Source organism: Oncorhynchus nerka, linkage group LG17 (assembly GCF_034236695.1).
Source record: "Oncorhynchus nerka isolate Pitt River linkage group LG17, Oner_Uvic_2.0, whole genome shotgun sequence".
Classification (NCBI taxonomy): Eukaryota; Metazoa; Chordata; class Actinopteri; order Salmoniformes; family Salmonidae; genus Oncorhynchus; species Oncorhynchus nerka.
The window spans coordinates 9,290,788-9,309,305 of NC_088412.1; the positions used below are offsets into that span (position 1 = coordinate 9,290,788).

Below are 18,518 nucleotides of genomic sequence, written 5' to 3' on the forward strand. Positions count from 1 at the left end.
CAATGTACTGCACTGTTCCACTGTTCCACTTTACTGCACTGTTCCACTGTACTGCACTGTTCCACTGTTCCACGGTAATGCACTGTTCCATTGTACTGCACTGTTCCACTCTTCCACTGTACTGCACTGTTCCACTATACTGCACTGTTATCCGCTGTTCCACTGTAACCCACAGTACTGCACTGTTCCACTCTTCCACTGTTCCACTGTTCTGCGCTGTTCCACTGTTCGACTGTTCCACTGTTCTGCGCTGTTCCACTGTAATCCACAGTACTGCACTGTTCCACTGTACTGCACTGTTCCACTGTTCCACTATACTGCACTGTTCCACTGTTCCACTATACTGCACTGTTCCACTGTACTGCACTGTTCCACTGTTCCACTATACTGCACTGTCCCACTGTACTGCACTGTTCCACTATACTGCACTGTTCCACTGTTCCACTATACTGCACTGTTCCACTGTTCCACTATACTGCACTGTTCCACTGTACTGCACTGTTCCACTGTTCCACTATACTGCACTGTCCCACTGTACTGCACTGTTCCACTGTACTGCACTGTTCCACTGTTCCACTATACTGCACTGTTCCACTGTTCCACTATACTGCACTGTTCCACTGTTCCACTATACTGCACTGTCCCACTGTACTGCACTGTTCCACTATACTGCACTGTCCCACTGTACTGCACTGTTCCACTGTACTGCACTGTTCCACTGTTCCACTATACTGCACTGTTCCACTGTACTGCACTGTTCCACTGTTCCACTATACTGCACTGTCCCACTGTACTGCACTGTTCCACTGTTCCACTGTACTGCACTGTTCCACTGTTCGACTGTACTGCACTGTTCCACTGTACTGCACGGTTCCACTGTTCCACTGTACTGCACGGTTCCACTGTTCCACATGTTTTCAGCAGCTGTAGAGTCATTCATAAAAATTCACAAAGCTGGTCACAGTCAGTCTTCTGTAGTGACATCTCCTTCTCTTTCCCTTTCTTTTCTGTACTGGGAAACCAGTGTATTAAGTCAGACCGCCCAGCTACAGTTATTTGTATTTGGTTGACTAAACTGTACTTTTCAGAAGTCTTCTCTCTTCTCTCAGTTCCCACTGTGATTGAATAAATCAGGATTAGAGAGACGAGAGTAACACGAGTTTAGGCTAAAACAAAAATAGAAGTAGGTATTCTGTAACTTAACTAAAACACTAGTAGGAATTTACTATAGTTACCTATGTTTTTGTTGGTGTTGTTTTTTAACTTTATTAAAACAACAATACAAAACAAAGATGATATGAATGGCCGCCTCCCATCAGTAGGTTCTCTGGTCAGTGGGTTCTCTGGTCAGTGGGTTCTCTGGTCAGTGGGTTCTCTGCTCAGTGGGTTCTCTGCTCAGTGGGTTCTCTGGTCAGTGGGTTCTCTGGTCAGTGGGTTCTCTGCTCAGTGGGTTCTCTGGTCAGTGGGTGCTCTGGTCAGTGGGTGCTCTGGTCAGTGGGTGCTCTGGTCAGTGGGTTCTCTGCTCAGTGGGTTCTCTGGTCAGTGGGTGCTCTGGTCAGTGGGTGCTCTGGTCAGTGGGTGCTCTGGTCAGTGGGTTCTCTGGTCAGTAGGTTCTCCCATCAGTAGGTTCTCCCATCAGTAGGTTCTCTGGTCAGTGGGTTCTCTGGTCAGTGGGTGCTCTGGTCAGTGGGTGCTCTGGTCAGTGGGTTCTCTGCTCAGTGGGTTCTCTGGTCAGTGGGTTCTCTGGTCAGTGGGTTCTCTGCTCAGTGGGTTCTCTGCTCAGTGGGTGCTCTGGTCAGTGGGTTCTCTGGTCAGTGGGTTCTCTGGTCAGTGGGTGCTCTAGTCAGTGGGTTCTCTGGTCAGTGGGTTCTGTGCTCTGGTCAGTGGGTGCTCTAGTCAGTGGGTTCTCTGGTCAGTGGGTGCTCTGGTCAGTAGGTTCTCTGGTCAGTGGGTTCTGTGCTCTGGTCAGTGGGTTCTCTGGTCAGTGGGTTCTGTGCTCTGGTCAGTGGGTGCTCTGGTCAGTAGGTTCTCTGGTCAGTGGGTTCTGTGCTCTGGTCAGTGGGTGCTCTGGTCAGTAGGTTCTCTGGTCAGTGGGTTCTGTGCTCTGGTCAGTGGGTTCTCTGGTCAGTGGGTTCTGTGCTCTGGTCAGTGGGTGCTCTGGTCAGTGGGTTCTCTGGTCAGTGGGTTCTCTGGTCAGTGGGTGCTCTGGTCAGTAGGTTCTCTGGTCAGTGGGTTCTCTGGTCAGTGGGTTCTCTGGTCAGTGGGTTCTCTGGTCAGTGGGTGCTCTGGTCAGTGGGTTCTCTGGTCAGTGGGTTCTCTGGTCAGTGGGTGTCCTCGCCCCCAGCCTCCCTGAGACTCCAGCAGGGTAAAGCTCCCACCGCTGGCACAATATAGGCCCATTAGTTACCTGGTAGCTTTTTCCTGCAGTCAGATGACCTAGTGGCCTCATGGGTGGAATGTTATTCATATTTTTCATAACTTCATAATTAATCAACATTCTTTTCTTTTTTTTTTAACAGCTGAAAATCTGGTGTTTCAATGTCAAACGGTTTTGTTATATATTTCAGTCTTCTGTGATGTATATAGCATCTAATATTGCGATGCAAACTCAAAAATGTAATACATTTCAACTGTTGCATTACATATCTGACATGGTACATATGTCTTCTTTGTTTAGGCCCATAACCATGTGTGTGAGGTGGATACTTTTTGTTTTTAAAGTAGATTTGTTTAAGACTCCCGAGAAACACTCTGTGAGATCCTGTTTTAGCCCACTGCAGTAAAAGGTTTTCAAGTAAGTCTGTTTTCTGGGGCATTTTGGAAAGAGGAAGTGGTTATTTGGCAGGTTACTCTCAGCATGAACTAAGAACTAGGAAGACTGACTGGATCCTATTGTTACATCACTGTTGCCGTAGAAACACTCCTCATTTCATCATTGACGACCAGGTGGCGAATCGCATCTCTGCATGTCTGGCAGACATATCAGTGTGGATGACGGATCATCACCTCAAGCTGAACCTCGGCAAGACGGAGCTACTCTTCCTCCCGGGGAAGGACTGCCCGTTCCATGATCTCGCCATCACGGTTGACAACTCCATTGTGTCCTCGTCCCAGAGCGCTAAGAACCTTGGCGTGATCCTGGACAACACCCTGTCGTTCTCAAATAACATCAAGGCGGTGGCCCGTTCCTGTAGGTTCATGCTCTACAACATCCGCAGAGTACGACCCTGCCTCACACAGGAAGCGGCGCAGGTCCTAATCCAGGCACTTGTCATCTCCCGTCTGGATTACTGCAACTCGCTGTTGGCTGGGCTCCCTGCCTGTGCCATTAAACCCCTACAACTCATCCAGAACGCCGCAGCCCGTCTGGTGTTCAACCTTCCCAAGTTCTCTCACGTCACCCCGCTCCTCCGCTCTCTCCACTGGCTTCCAGTTGAAGCTCGCATCCGCTACAAGACCATGGTGCTTGCCTACGGAGCTGTGAGGGGAACGGCACCTCACTACCTCCAGGCTCTGATCAGGCCCTACACCCAAACAAGGGCACTGCGTTCATCCACCTCTGGCCTGCTCGCCTCCCTACCACTGAGGAAGTACAGTTCCCGCTCAGCCCAGTCAAAACTGTTCGCTGCTCTGGCCCCCCAATGGTGGAACAAACTCCCTCACGACGCCAGGACAGCGGAGTCAATCACCACCTTCCGGAGACACCTGAAACCCCACCTCTTTAAGGAATACCTAGGATAGGATAAAGTAATCCTTCTCCCCCCCCCCCCCTTAAAAGACCTAGATGCACTATTGTAAAGTGGCTGTTCCACTGGATGTCATAAGGTGAAAGCACCAATTTGTAAGTCGCTCTGGATAAGAGCGTCTGCTAAATGACTTAAATGTAAATGTAAATTGTAACAACGTTAGAAGTGTGTGTCTGTCTGTGGGTGTTTGTTTGTGTGTGTGTGTTTGTCTGTGTGTGTGTGTGTTTGTGTATGTGCGTGTGTGGATGTGTGTCTGTGTGTGTGCTTGTTTGTCTGTGTGTGTGTGTGTGTGTGTGTGTGTGTGTGTGTGTGTGTGTGTGTGTGTGTGCAGAAGGACAGACTAAATACAACCTTAAAGAGACCAGTAATTATTTCATCTCTATTTAGATTCTTGAGTCAAGAAATGTAAAATACCAAACACACACACACACACACACACACACACACACACAGAGATAGACACACACACAGATAGACACACACACACACACACACACACACACACACACACACACAGATAGATAGACACACACACAGATAGACACACACACACACAGAGAGATGCACACACAGATAGACACACACACACACTTATGTTTTTTGTGGGGTTTTTTGCCTTTTGTTAGGCTGTCATTGTAAATAAAAATGTGTTCTTAACTGACATGCCTAGTTAAATAAAGGTTAAATAAAATAAAGTAAAAATATTTTTTTTAAGTCTGTATTTTACTTGAATGATCTCAAGTATGATCAAGTAGGTTGTGTCAATGGATCTCCGCTACAATTTCCCCAATTAGGACAATAAGGGGATTGATTGATTGGTTAATTGATTGATTATACTCTTTGTGTTTCAGGGGACAACAACGGCTTCCCCCACGATACTGACGACTATCCCCAGCCTGACCCTTCAGAGGTAAACACACACACACACACACACACACACACACACACTACATTCCCAATATGACACGCACGCACACACACACACACACAGACACACACACACACACACACACACACACACACACACACACACACTACATTCTCAATATGACACGCACACAGTTTAGTTTAGGTCGGGGGATTGTGGAGGTCATCTGATGCAGCATCACTCTCCTTCTATGTGAAGTATCACACAGCCTGGAGGTGCGTTGGATTTTGTCCTGTTGAAAAGGGATTTTATTTCCATAGTTTAATGGTCTTTCCACTTCATTTTACATTTAGTATTCTTCAGATTGGTCTGTGAGGCTAGGGGTCTGAGTATTCTTCAGATTGGTCTGTGAGGCTGGGGGTCTGAGTATTCTTCAGATTGGTCTGTAAGGCTGGGGGTCTGAGTATTCTTCAGATTGGTCTGTAAGGCTGGGGGTCTGAGTGTTCTTCAGATTGGTCTGTGAGGCTGGGGGTCTGAGTATTCTTCAGATTGGTCTGTGAGGCTGGGGGTCTGAGTATTCTTCAGATTGGTCTGTAAGGCTGGGGTCTGAGTAGTCTTCAGATTGGTCTGTAAGGCTGGGGGTCTGAGTAGTCTTCAGATTGGTCTGTGAGGCTGGGGGTCTGAGTAGTCTTCAGATTGGTCTGTAAGGCTGGGGGTCTGAGTAGTCTTCAGATTGGTCTGTGAGGCTGGGGGTCTGAGTAGTCTTCAGATTGGTCTGTAAGGCTGGGGGTCTGAGTGTTCTTCAGATTGGTCTGTGAGGCTGGGGGTCTGAGTAGTCTTCAGATTGGTCTGTAAGGCTGGGGGTCTGAGTAGTCTTCAGATTGGTCTGTAAGGCTGGGGTCTGAGTGTTCTTCAGATTGGTCTGTAAGGCTGGGGTCTGAGTATTCTTCAGATTGGTCTGTAAGGCTGGGGGTCTGAGTGTTCTTCAGATTGGTCTGTGAGGCTGGGGGTCTGAGTAGTCTTCAGATTGGTCTGTAAGGCTGGGGGTCTGAGTAGTCTTCAGATTGGTCTGTAAGGCTGGGGGTCTGAGTAGTCTTCAGATTGGTCTGTAAGGCTGGGGGTCTGAGTATTCTTCAGATTGGTCTGTAAGGCTGGGGGTCTGAGTGTTCTTCAGATTGGTCTGTAAGGCTGGGGGTCTGAGTATTCTTCAGATTGGTCTGTATGGCTGGGGGTCTGAGTGTTCTTCAGATTGGTCTGTAAGGCTGGGGGTCTGAGTAGTCACAAATTACCCTAACTCTATCGCTGCTGTCCAATCCATAGCGCCTACACGCTTGGCACTGCTGTAGATCTCAGAAGATTGGAATAAGCATTATGGTCTTTCCTTCTGATTGGCTTGAAATGTCATCATAATTATTACTTCCACCAATCCAAATCCTCTCAGGTCTACAGAGATGGCTAGTGAGTATAGGGGATAGGGGTTCATTTGGAATCCAGAATTCCTCTCACTTGCCCTTTCTATCTCCTCCTCTCCTCCTCTCCTCCTCCTATTTTAAGTCTCCCACTCCTTACATCAACCCTCCTGATCATGGCTCCTGTGAGTCTCTGGGTCCTGGGGTCCAGGGTCATGGTACCTGTGATTCTCTGGGTCCTGGGGTCCAGGGTCATGGTTCCTGTGATTCCCTCTGCTCCAGTTTGCCCTCCATCCACTCTCACCACTCAGGCTCTGACCACAGTGACAGCAGCCCTGAACGTGGACAGATCCTTAGACGTTTGTCCACCGTGACTGGGCTGACTGGGGTAAGAGGAAACAGAGAGACATTGCTCGTTGCATGCTCCTGTGTGTGTGTGTGTGTGTGTGTGTGTGTGTGTGTGTGTTTTTTTTTCCCCGTTGATAAAGTTTGTGTTGTTTGTTTAGTGTCATTTTACAGTCTTTAGTCAAACCCTGCAGCTGTTGGTTAACTACCTCATCATCTCTGTGTTATGAGTGTGTATTGACACACTCCCTGCTTGCTTCTAATTGTTGTCTGTGTGTTTCCGGAGTGTCTAGGGGTTATTGTGTGTTAGCCATATATTGGGAGTGTGCAATAACATGTGCCTAAATGTAATAACCTAACCATCCGTCAATGAACAGGATCTGGGTCGTAGCCTTTTTGGGATAATAAAGTATTCTATCAGTGTACTACTACTATGGGACTTGTCTGTCCAGATGTCTGTCAGGAGTCAAGCACTAAGCATTGAGCAACTCTGAATAATTTAATTTTGTATTATTTTTTAATTTTTTAAAAACTTGGCAAGTCAGTTAAGAACAGATTCTTATTTACAATGACGGCCTACCCCCCGGGCCAAACCCGGACGACGCTGGGCCAGTTGTGCATCTCCGTATGGGACTCCGAAATCACGGCTGGTTGTGATACAGCCTGGAATTGAACCAGGGTCTGTACTGAGATGCAGTGCCTTAGTCCGCTACGCCACTCGGGAGCCCTAATGCTAAGTGCTTGTCTTACCTTGATCAGTCCTTTTATCCTCTCATGGCTTGTGTTGCTGCTTCTTACCTATCTATGTTTAGTTTCCGGACTTGGGAGTATGGTGTTGCCTGAACCAGAATCTGTGTTTACAGGAGACGTTTGAATACGCTGATTCTCCTTTAAGCTTGAAAAGCTGGTGAATGGCTGCTTCCCTAATGTCAAAATACGTTAGAGTACTTAACAAAGAATGGCGTTTCGCTGAGCAACTATCTTCATTACTGCCGTCGCGGCCGATACGTACTTCTAAAAAAGGTCCCCACCCAAAAAATGAATACCTTGTCTGGAATTTTGTGTTTTTATCATCTTAAGTATTGAAGCTGGTTGAGAGAATGCCAAGAGTGTGCAAAGCTGTCATCAAGGCAAAGCGTGGCTATTTGAAGAATCTCAAATATAAAATCTATTTTGATTTGTTTAATACTTTTTTTTGGTTACTACATGATTCCATATGTGTTATTTCATAGTTATGATGTCTTCACTATTAATCTACAATGTAAAAAATAGTAAAAATATAAAGAAAAACTCTTGAAAGAATAGGTGTTCTAAAACCTTTGACTGGTAGTGTACACTAAATAAAGCCTATCCTAGAAATATACACTCACTAAAAACGTACCCTATATTGTCTACTTAATCTACTAACAAAATATTATTGCATTCCATGTAGCACTGTGAAACAGACTGATATGACGTTCATACACGGTTGTAAAAATCAATGACCTTTCCTGCCGCGGGGATCAGCAGACCTGTGCATGTCAGTCATGAGAGATTTTACTGGAGGTGCAGAAGAGGCGAAACATTGTACGATCTAAACCGCTGTGAAATATCTTTTCAATAAAAATAAAAAAGATGGTATTTTCAGCTGTTTGAAGCTGCTGTACAAAACAGAAAAGTAAAAGATGAAAAAAATCAACTTAATGGTGGTGTATAGAAATAGCGCACATAAAACAGATCTACCGCTTCATAAACTTGATGAGAATGACAGATCTATAACTCATATTTCTATGTGTACTTGGTCAGGTCACCCAAAAGTAACATTTTTCAGCTTTAAGCTTGAAAAGCTGGCGAATAGCAATTTGAATGGCTTCTTCCTGGGCTCGAAGGAGAATCACTATATTCAACGTCTCCTGTAAACACAGATTCTGGTTCAGGTGTTGCTAGGTTGTCTGAGTTGTTGGCAGTATGTATGGGGTTGCCATGGTGTCTGAGTTGTTGACAGTATGTATGGGGTTGCCATGGTGTCTGAGTTGTTGGCAGTATGTATGGGGTTGCCATGGTGTCTGAGTTGTTGACAGTATGTATGGGGTTGCCATGGTGTCTGAGTTGTTGACAGTATGTATGGGGTTGCCATGGTGTCTGAGTTGTTGGCAGTATGTACTAGGGTTGCCATGGTGTCTGAGTTGTTGGCAGTATGTATGGGGTTGCCATGGTGTCTGAGTTGTTGACAGTATGTATGGGGTTGCCATGGTGTCTGAGTTGTTGGCAGTATGTACTAGGGTTGCCATGGTGTCTGAGTTGTTGGCAGTATGTATGGGGTTGCCATGGTGTCTGAGTTGTTGACAGTATGTATGGGGTTGCCATGGTGTCTGAGTTGTTGGCAGTATGTATGGGGTTGCCATGGTGTCTGAGTTGTTGGCAGTATGTATGGGGTTGCCATGGTGTCTGAGTTGTTGGCAGTATGTACTGGGGTTGCCATGGTGTCTGAGTTGTTGGCAGTATGTATGGGGTTGTCATGGTGTCTGAGTTGTTGGCAGTATGTACTGGGGTTGCCATGGTGTCTGAGTTGCCGGGGGGTGTGTTATAGAGACATGCCAGTCCTAGTATTCATCTGGTACAGGATTGTGTTCAGTAGGCACACAATTAAACACATAGATACTATTTGAAATGCTAATTTCGGTTTGTCCTAATGAACACGACCCTGGTCTGTATGTTGTCTGTATGTTGTTAGTCCCTCAGCTACTGTACAGATGTAGGATCTTTAATTCATTTCCTTCTAAAGTTTGTCATCTCCACTGACCTGATTTGCCCTGTTGCCGCAGGATTATTTTCCTGTTGTAAAAAACTGGATCAAATTAAGATCCTCCAACTTTACCTAGTACCTCTCCCTCTCTCTCTCTCTCTCTCTCTCTCTCTCTCTCTCTCTCTCTCCCTCTCTCTCCCTCTCCCTCTCTCTCTCTCTCTCTCTCTCTCTCTCTCTCTCTCTCTGTCTCTCTGTCTCTCTCTCCCTCTCTCTCTCTCCCTCTTTCCCTCTCTCTCCCTCTCTCCCTCTCTCACTGCCCGGTTGGTTCCTCTCTCCCTCTCTGTCTCTCTGTCTCTCTCTCCCTCTCTCTCTCGCCCTCTCTCCCTCTCTCACTGCCCGGTTGGTTCCTCTCCCTCTCTCACTGCCCGGTTGGTTCCTCTCCCTCTCTCACTGCCCGGTTGGTTCCTCTCCCCTCTCTCACTGCCCGGTTGATTCCTCTCTCCTCTCTCACTGCCCGGTTGGTTCCTCTCCCTCTCTGACTGCCCGGTTGATTCCTCTCTCCCTCTCTGACTGCCCGGTTGGTTCCTCTCCCTCTCTCACTGCCCGGTTGATTCCTCTCTCCCTCTCTCACTGCCCGGTTGGTTCCTCTCCCCCTCTCTCACTGCCCGGTTGATTCCTCTCTCCCTCTCTGACTGCCCGGTTGGTTCCTCTCCCTCTCTCACTGCCCAGTTGGTTCCTCTCTCCCTCTCTGACTGCCCGGTTGGTTCCTCTCTCCCTCTCTCACTGCCTGGTTGGTTCCTCTCTCCCTCTCTCACTGCCCGGTTGGTTCCTCTCTCCCTCTCTCACTGCCCGGTTGGTTCGTCTCTCCCTCTCTGACTGCCCGGTTGGTTCCTCTCTCCCTCTCTCACTGCCCGGTTGGTTCCTCTCTCCCTCTCTCACTGCCCGGTTGGTCCCGCTCTCCCTCTCTCACTGCCCGGTTGGTTCCTCTCTCCCTCTCTCACTGCCCGGATGGTTCCTCTCTCCCTCTCTCACTGCCCGGTTGGTTCCTCTCTCCCTCTCTCACTGCCCGGTTGGTTCCTTCCTCCACAGATGTGGAGAAAAAGGGCTCTGTTCCTGAAGCATCGCTCCAGGGTATGGCATGGTAAACCACGGGCTTGGTGTGATGTTACGTTATATACTGTATGGTAAACCACGGGCTTGGTGTGATGTTACGTTATATAACGTATGGTAAACAGGCTTGGTGTGATGTTACATTATATACTGTATGGTAAACCACGGGCTTGGTGTGATGTTACATTATATACTGTATGGTAAACCACGGGCTTGGTGTGATGTTACGTTATATAACGTATGGTAAACAGGCTTGGTGTGATGTTACGTTATATAACGTATGGTAAACAGACTTGGTGTGACACTATACCGTGCGGCAGTGTTTCTTCACCCTGGTCCTGGTAACCCGAAGAGGGTGAACATTGTAGTTTTTGCCCTCGTATTAACGCACCTGATTCCACTAATGACGATGGGTTGATTATTTGAATGGCGTGTGTGTGTGTGCTAGGGAAAACACTCAAGCCCCTTTGGGTCCTCACGACCAGGGTTGTAAGCATGTCCTGTGTAATATAATGTTTGTGTCATCATCATTGCAAATCAACTGCATTATACTTTTTTTTTTTTTTTTAAACACTTCAACTTCAACCAGTAAAACGGCTGTTTGGCTAGCTTTTGCTACAGTCTATATCAATGAGCGTTAGCATTCTAGCTAACTGCTGCTGCATCCAAAATAGGTATTTTGCAAAGATCACAACCAAATATAATCTTAGCGACTGTCCGAGCAAGAACATAAAGAGCATAAAACATAAACACAAAACATAACATAAGATGAGGAACCAAAAAAAAGTGATTTTGTTTAGAAGTAATAACATCAATCTCAGGCTGTTGAATGTGTGCAGATTTATGATGACTTTCTTACTAGTCCACCAAGAGTCACGTGAATCTGAGCCTGATTTTTTAAAACCTTTATTTAAGAACAAATTCTTATTTTCAATGATGGCCTAGGAACAGTGGGTTAACTACTTTGTTCAGGGGCAGAATGACAGATTTTCTACCTTGGCAGCTCGGGGATTCGATCTTGCAACCTTTCGTTTACTAGTCCGACACTCTAACCACTAGGCTACGCTGACGCCTCTTGGCAATGTGTCTGTTGTAGATATATTACCCTATGGTAGATTGTAGTATGTGATGGGTTGTGCCTGGCAATGTTCCCTCTCATGTTTTCGTCACTGACAACGTCCGGCGGGTTTACTGTCAACACTGATGCTGAACCTGCTTTAAGTTACAGTTTTACTGTCAACACTGAGGTTGTACCTGCTTTAAGTTACAGTTTTACTGTCAACACTGAGGCTGTACCTGCTTTAAGTTACAGTTTTACTGTGAACACTGAGGCTGTAGGTGCTTTAAGTTACAGTTTTACTGTCAACACTGAGGCTGTACCTGCTTTAAGTTACAGTTTTACTGTGAACAGTGAGGCTGTACCTGCTTTAAGTTACAGTTTTACTGTCAACACTGATGCTGTACCTGCTATAAGTTACAGTTTACTGTGAACACTGATGCTGTACCTGCTTTAAGTTCAGTTTTACTGTGAACACTGATGTTGTACCTGCTTTAAGTTACAGTTTTACTGTCAACAGTGATGCTGTACCTGCTTTAAGTTACAGTTTTACTGTGAACACTGAGGCTGTAGGTGCTTTAAGTTATAGTTTTACTGTCAACACTGAGGCTGTAGGTGCTTTAAGTTACAGTTTTACTGTGAACACTGAGGCTGTAGGTGCTTTAAGTTACAGTTTTACTGTCAACACTGATGCTGTACCTGCTTTAAGTTACAGTTTTACTGTGAACACGGATGCTGTACCTGCTTTAAGTTATAGTTTTACTGTCAACACTGATGCTGTACCTGCTTTAAGTTACAGTTTTACTGTGAACAGTGAGGCTGTACCCACTTTAAGTTACAGTTTTACTGTGAACACTGAGGCTGTAGGTGCTTTAAGTTACAGTTTTACTGTCAACACTGAGGCTGTAGGTGCTTTAAGTTACAGTTTTACTGTCAACACTGATGCTGTACCTGCTTTAAGTTACAGTTTTACTGTGAACACGGATGCTGTACCTGCTTTAAGTTATAGTTTTACTGTCAACACTGATGCTGTACCTGCTTTAAGTTACAGTTTTACTGTGAACAGTGAGGCTGTACCCACTTTAAGTTACAGTTTTACTGTGAACACTGAGGCTGTAGGTGCTTTAAGTTACAGTTTTACTGTGAACACTGAGGCTGTAGGTGCTTTAAGTTACAGTTTTACTGTCAACACTGAGGCTGTAGCCGCTTTAGGTTACAGGTTTAACAGTGGCCAAGTAGGCTACAGTGGCTATTTGATCATAATATAGGCCTACCAGAATGGTCTACCTTCAAAAACAATGGAGATAATGCATCCTAACCCTTCCCCTCTGCCCTAACCCCTTCCCCTCGGCCCTAACCCTTCCTCTCGGCCCTAACCTCTGCCCTAACCCCTTCCCCTCGGCCCTAACCCTTCCCCTCTGCCCTAACCTCGGCCCTAACCCCTTCCCCTCGACCCTAACCCCTTCCCCTCGGCCCTAACCCTTCCTCTCGGCCCTAACCCTTCCCCTCGGCCCTAACCCTTCCCCTCTGCCCTAACCCCGACCCTCGGCCCTAACCCCGACCCTCGGCCCTAACCCTTCCCCTCGGCCCTAACCCTTCCCCTCTGCCCTAACCCCGACCCTCGGCCCTAACCCCGACCCTCGGCCCTAACACTTCCCTTCGGCCCTAACCCTTCCCCTTGGCCCAAACCCTTCCTCACGGCCCTAACCCTTCCCTCGGCCCTAACCCTTCCCCTCTGCCCTAACCCCGACCCTCGGCCCTAACCCTCGGCCCTAACCCTTCCCCTTGGCCCAAACCCTTCCTCACGGCCCTAACCCTTCCCCTCGGCACTAACCCTTCCTCACGGCCCTAACCCTTCCCCTCGGCCCAAACCCTTCCTCACGGCCCTAACCCTTCCCCTCGGCCCTAACCCTTCCCCTCGGCACTAACCCTTCTAACCTCGGCCCAAACCCTTCCTCACAGCCCTAACCCTTCCCCTCGGCCCTAACCCTTCCCCTCGGCCCTAACCCTTCCCCTCGGCCCTAACCCTTCCCCTCTGCCCTAACCCTTCCCCTCTGCCCTAACCCTTCCCCTCTGCCCTAACCCTTCCCCTCTGCCCTAACCCTTCCTCACGGCCCTAACCCTTCCCCTCGGCCCTAACCCTTCCCCTCGGCACTAACCCTTCTAACCTCGGCCCTAACCCTTGCCCTCGGCCCTAACCCTTCCCCTCGGCCCTAACCCTTCCCCTCGGCCCTAACCCTTCCCCTCGGCACTAACCCTTCTAACCTCTGCCCTAACCCTTGCCCTCGGCCCTAACCCTTCCCCTCGGCCCTAACCCTTCCCCTCTGCCCTAACCCTTCCCCTCTGCCCTAACCCTTCCTCACGGCCCTAACCCTTCCCCTCGGCCCTAACCCTTCCCCTCGGCACTAACCCTTCTAACCTCGGCCCTAACCCTTCCCCTCGGCCCTAACCCTTCCCCTCTGCCCTAACCCTTCCCCTCTACCCTAACCCTTCCTCGCGGCCCTAACCCTTCCCCTCGGCCCTAACCCTTCCCCTCGGCACTAACCCTTCTAACCTCGGCCCTAACCCTTGCCCTCGGCCCTAACCCTTCTCCTCGGCCCTAACCCTTCCCCTCTGCCCTAACCCTTCCCCTCTGCCCTAACCCTTCCTCACGGCCCTAACCCTTCCCCTCGGCCCTAACCCTTCCCCTCGGCACTAACCCTTCTAACCTCGGTCCTAACCCTTCCCCTCGGCACTAACCCTTCTAACCTCGGCCCTAACCCTTCCCCTCGGCCCTAACCCTTCCCCTCTGCCCTAACCCTTCCCCTCTACCCTAACCCTTCCTCGCGGCCCTAACCCTTCCCCTCGGCCCTAACCCTTCCCCTCGGCACTAACCCTTCTAACCTCGGTCCTAACCCTTGCCCTCGGCCCTAACCCTTCCCCTCGGCCCTAACCCTTCCCCTCGGCCCTAACCCTTCCCCTCTGCCCTAACCTGTCCCCTCGGCCCTAACCTGTCCCCTCGACCCGAGCCCTTCCACGTCCCCAGAACTGAAGTGTCTGGGTGGAGCTTCTACCATGTTGATTCCCACCTTAGAGATAAGATAAATAAGATAGATAGATGTAGATAAGCTGAAGGGTTAAGTTAAGCTTAAAGACCAAGGGACAAGTGAATATAAGGAGTAGATTGTTGTTGTTTTTCACAAGCTGATGGTTTGTTGACAATCCTCTGGCTTCTCCTGTAAATGAAATGACACATGAACCAGTCAAATAGAGTAATATGTGTCTGGTGTTATCTTTCCCCCTGGCGAACAGGTGTCCAGTGTTCTCCACCTGCCTGCTGTCTGTCCAGTGTTCTCCACCTGCCTGCTGTCTGTACAGTGTTCTCCACCTGCCTGCTGTCTGTCCAGTGTTCTCCACCTGCCTGCTGTCTGTACTTTGTTCTCCACCTGCCTGCTGTCTGTACTTTGTTCTCCACCTGCCTGCTGTCTGTCCAGTGTTCTCCACCTGCCTGCTGTCTGTCCAGTGTTCTCCACCTGCCTGCTGTCTGTACAGTGTTCTCCACCTGCCTGCTGTCTGTACTTTGTTCTCCACCTGCCTGCTGTCTGTCCAGTGTTCTCCACCTGCCTGCTGTCTGTACTTTGTTCTCCACCTGCCTGCTGTCTGTACTTTGTTCTCCACCTGCCTGCTGTCTGTACTTTGTTCTCCACCTGCCTGCTGTCTGTACTTTGTTCTCCACCTGCCTGCTGTCTGTACTTTGTTCTCCACCTGCCTGCTGTCTGTACTTTGTTCTCCACCTGCCTGCTGTCTGTACTTTGTTCTCCACCTGCCTGCTGTCTGTACTTTGTTCTCCACCTGCCTGCTGTCTGTACTTTGTTCTCCACCTGCCTGCTGTCTGTACTTTGTTCTCCACCTGCCTGCTGTCTGTACAGTGTTCTCCACCTGCCTGCTGTCTGTCCAGTGTTCTCCACCTGCCTGCTGTCTGTACAGTGTTCTCCACCTGCCTGCTGTCTGTCCAGTGTTCTCCACCTGCCTGCTGTCTGTACAGTGTTCTCCACCTGCCTGCTGTCTGTACTTTGTTCTCCACCTGCCTGCTGTCTGTCCAGTGTTCTCCACCTGCCTGCTGTCTGTCCAGTGTTCTCCACCTGCCTGCTGTCTGTCCAGTGTTCTCCACCTGCCTGCTGTCTGTACAGTGTTCTCCACCTGCCTGCTGTCTGTCCAGTGTTCTCCACCTGCCTGCTGTCTGTACTTTGTTCTCCACCTGCCTGCTGTCTGTCCAGTGTTCTCCACCTGCCTGCTGTCTGTACAGTGTTCTCCACCTGCCTGCTGTCTGTCCAGTGTTCTCCACCTGCCTGCTGTCTGTCCAGTGTTCTCCACCTGCCTGCTGTCTGTACAGTGTTCTCCACCTGCCTGCTGTCTGTCCAGTGTTCTCCACCTGCCTGCTGTCTGTCCAGTGTTCTCCACCTGCCTGCTGTCTGTCCAGTGTTCTCCACCTGCCTGCTGTCTGTACTTTGTTCTCCACCTGCCTGCTGTCTGTCCAGTGTTCTCCACCTGCCTGCTGTCTGTCCTTTGTTCTCCACCTGCCTGCTGTCTGTCCAGTGTTCTCCACCTGCCTGCTGTCTGTCCAGTGTTCTCCACCTGCCTGCTGTCTGTACTTTGTTCTCCAGTGTTATTTTCAGGTTTAATGTTGTTTGTATTGTGTAAAATAGTATCAGTTACAGACTCCTTGAATAGCTTATTGTTAGACAGAGATATGTGCACACTGCCCACAGAATACCCGACCACTGTGACTGACCCAAACTTAAGGAAAGCTTTGACCTCGTACAGACTCAGTGAGCATAGAATTGCTATTGAGAAAGGCCGCCGTAGACAGACATGGCTCTCAAGAGAAGACAGGCTATGTGCACACTGCCCATAAAATGAGGTGGAAATTGAGATGCACTTCCTAACCTCCTGCCCAATGTATGACCATATTAGAAACACATATTTCCCTCAGATTACACAGACACACAAAGAATTTAAAAACAAACCAGATTTTGATAAACTCCCATATCTACTGGGTGAAATACCACAGTGTGCCATCACAGCAGCAAGATATGTGACCTGTTGCCACAAGAAAAGGTCAACCAGTGAAGAACAAACACCATTGTAAATGTAACCCATTTTTATGTTAATTTTCCCTTTTGTTGACATGGGAAACATATGCAAGTGAAATCGATAATAAACAATCTCTCTCTCTCCCTCTCTCTCTCCCTCTCTCCTCTGCCTCTCTCTCTCTTTCTCCCTCCCCAGCCTCTCTCCTCTGTCGCTCTCCCTCTCTTCTCCTCCTCGAGCTGGCTCTGTCCTCTCTCTCTCTTCCCCTTTCCTCTAGCTGGCTCTGTCCTCTCTCTCTCTCTCTCTCTCTCTCTCTCTCTCTCTCTCTCTCTCTCTCTCTCGTCCCCTCTCATCGAGCTGGCTCTGTCCTCTCTCTCTCTCTCTCTCTCTCTCTCTCTCTCTTCCCCTTTCCTCGAGCTGGCTCTGTCCTCTCTCTCTCTTTATCCCTCTCTCTCTATCTCTCTCTCTCTCTCTGCCCCTCTCCTCGAGCTGGCTCTGTCCTCTCTCTCTCCCTCTCTCTCTCTCTCTGCCCCTCTCCTCGAGCTGGCTCTGTCCTCTCTCTCTCTCTCTCTCTCTCTCTCTCGTCCCCTCTCCTCGAGCTGGCTCTGTCCTCTCTCTCTCTCTCTCTCTCTCCCTCTCTCTCTCTCTCTCTCTCTCTCTCTCTCTCTCTCTCTCTCTCTCTCTCTCTCTCTCTCTCTCTCTCTCTCTCTCTCTCTCTTGCCCTTTCCTCGAGCTGGCTCTGTCCTCTCTCTCTCTCTTTATCCCTCTCTCTATCTCTCTCTCTCTCTCTGCCCCTCTCCTCGAGCTGGCTCTGTCCTCTCTCCCTCTCTCTCTCTCTCTCTCTCTCCTGTTGCTGGCTCTGTATCTCTGCTGCTCACTCCGTGCCCCCCCTCTCTCCCCTCCCTCCTCTCTCTCCCCTCCCTCCTCTCTCTCCTTCCTCCTCTCTCTCTCCTTCCTCCTCTGGATGTCTGAGTGAATGTGGGCTTGTCCCAGGATGTGACTGGACTGGTGAGGTAGTAAAGGAGAGGGGTAGTAAATGAGTGGGTTAGGGGCTCGTCGTCCTTGTTGCACCCAGAAGAAAGCACTCTGGCTGTGTAAAAGACACAGCTGCCTTTCAGCTGATGCAGACATAGTGGAAGTCACAGCTGATGCAGACATAGTGGAAGTCACAGCTGATGCAGACATAGTGGAAGCCACAGCTGATGCAGACATAGTGGAAGTCACAGCTGATGCAGACATAGTGGAAGTCACAGCTGATGCAGACATAGTGGAAGTCACAGCCGATGGCTCTCAAGAGAAGACAGGCTATGTGCTCACTGCCCATAAAATGAGGTGGAAACTGAGCTGCACTTCCTAACCTCCTGCCAAATGTATGGCCATATTTTGATAAACACACATTTCCCTCAGATTACACAGATCCACAAAGAATTCTAAAACAAACCCAGGCCTAGGAGGTAAAGTGCTCTTATTCTTCTCCTCTCCTCCCCCTCTTACTGTAGCTACGGTAACAATCAATCAATGTGTTTGTGAGAGGTAGAGGGTGTGGAGACTGGGAGATGGGGTACTGGGGGACTGGGTACTGGGGGAACTGGAATACAGGGGGACTGGAAGACAGGGGGACTGGAAGACTGGGGGACGAGGTATTGGGGGACTGGAAGACTGGGGGACTGGAAGACTGGGGGACTGGAAGACTGGGGGACTGGAAGACAGGGGGACTGGAAGACTGGGGGACTGGAAGACTGGGGGGATGGGGTATTGGGGGACTGGAAGACTGGGGGACTGGAAGACTGGGGGACTGGAAGACTGGGGGACTGGAAGACTGGGGGACTGGAAGACAGGGGGACTGGGGTACTGGGGGACTGGAATCAAATCAAATCAAATTTATTTATATAGCCCTTCGTACATCAGCTGATATCTCAAAGTGCTGTACAGAAACCCAGCCTAAAACCCCAAACAGCAAGCAATGCAGGTGTAGAAGCACGGTGGCTAGGAAAAACTCCCTAGAAAGGCCAAAACCTAGGAAGAAACCTAGAGAGGAACCAGGCTATGTGGGGTGGCCAGTCCTCTTCTGGCTGTGCCGGGTGGAGATTATAACAGAACATGGCCAAGATGTTCAAATGTTCATAAATGACCAGCATGGTCCAATAATAATAAGGCAGAACAGTTGAAGACTGGGGGGATGGGGTAT

General features: G+C 49.0%; 1 protein-coding gene across 2 annotated transcripts in view; it reads left to right on the forward strand.

Moving 5' to 3' along the window:
* The window catches only part of LOC115119661 (anoctamin-5-like), an 81,640-nt gene that overhangs the window by 13,955 nt on the left and 49,167 nt on the right, over positions 1-18,518 (forward strand). The window contains exons 2-3 of one of the 2 annotated variants that reach the window (XM_065002934.1): positions 4,598-4,656; positions 6,169-6,411. In XM_065002934.1, the coding sequence (XP_064859006.1) occupies positions 4,598-4,656; positions 6,169-6,411 (302 nt within the window). The remainder of the gene's footprint in view (positions 1-4,597; positions 4,657-6,168; positions 6,412-18,518) is intronic. The other variant, XM_065002935.1, reaches the window with a different exon arrangement.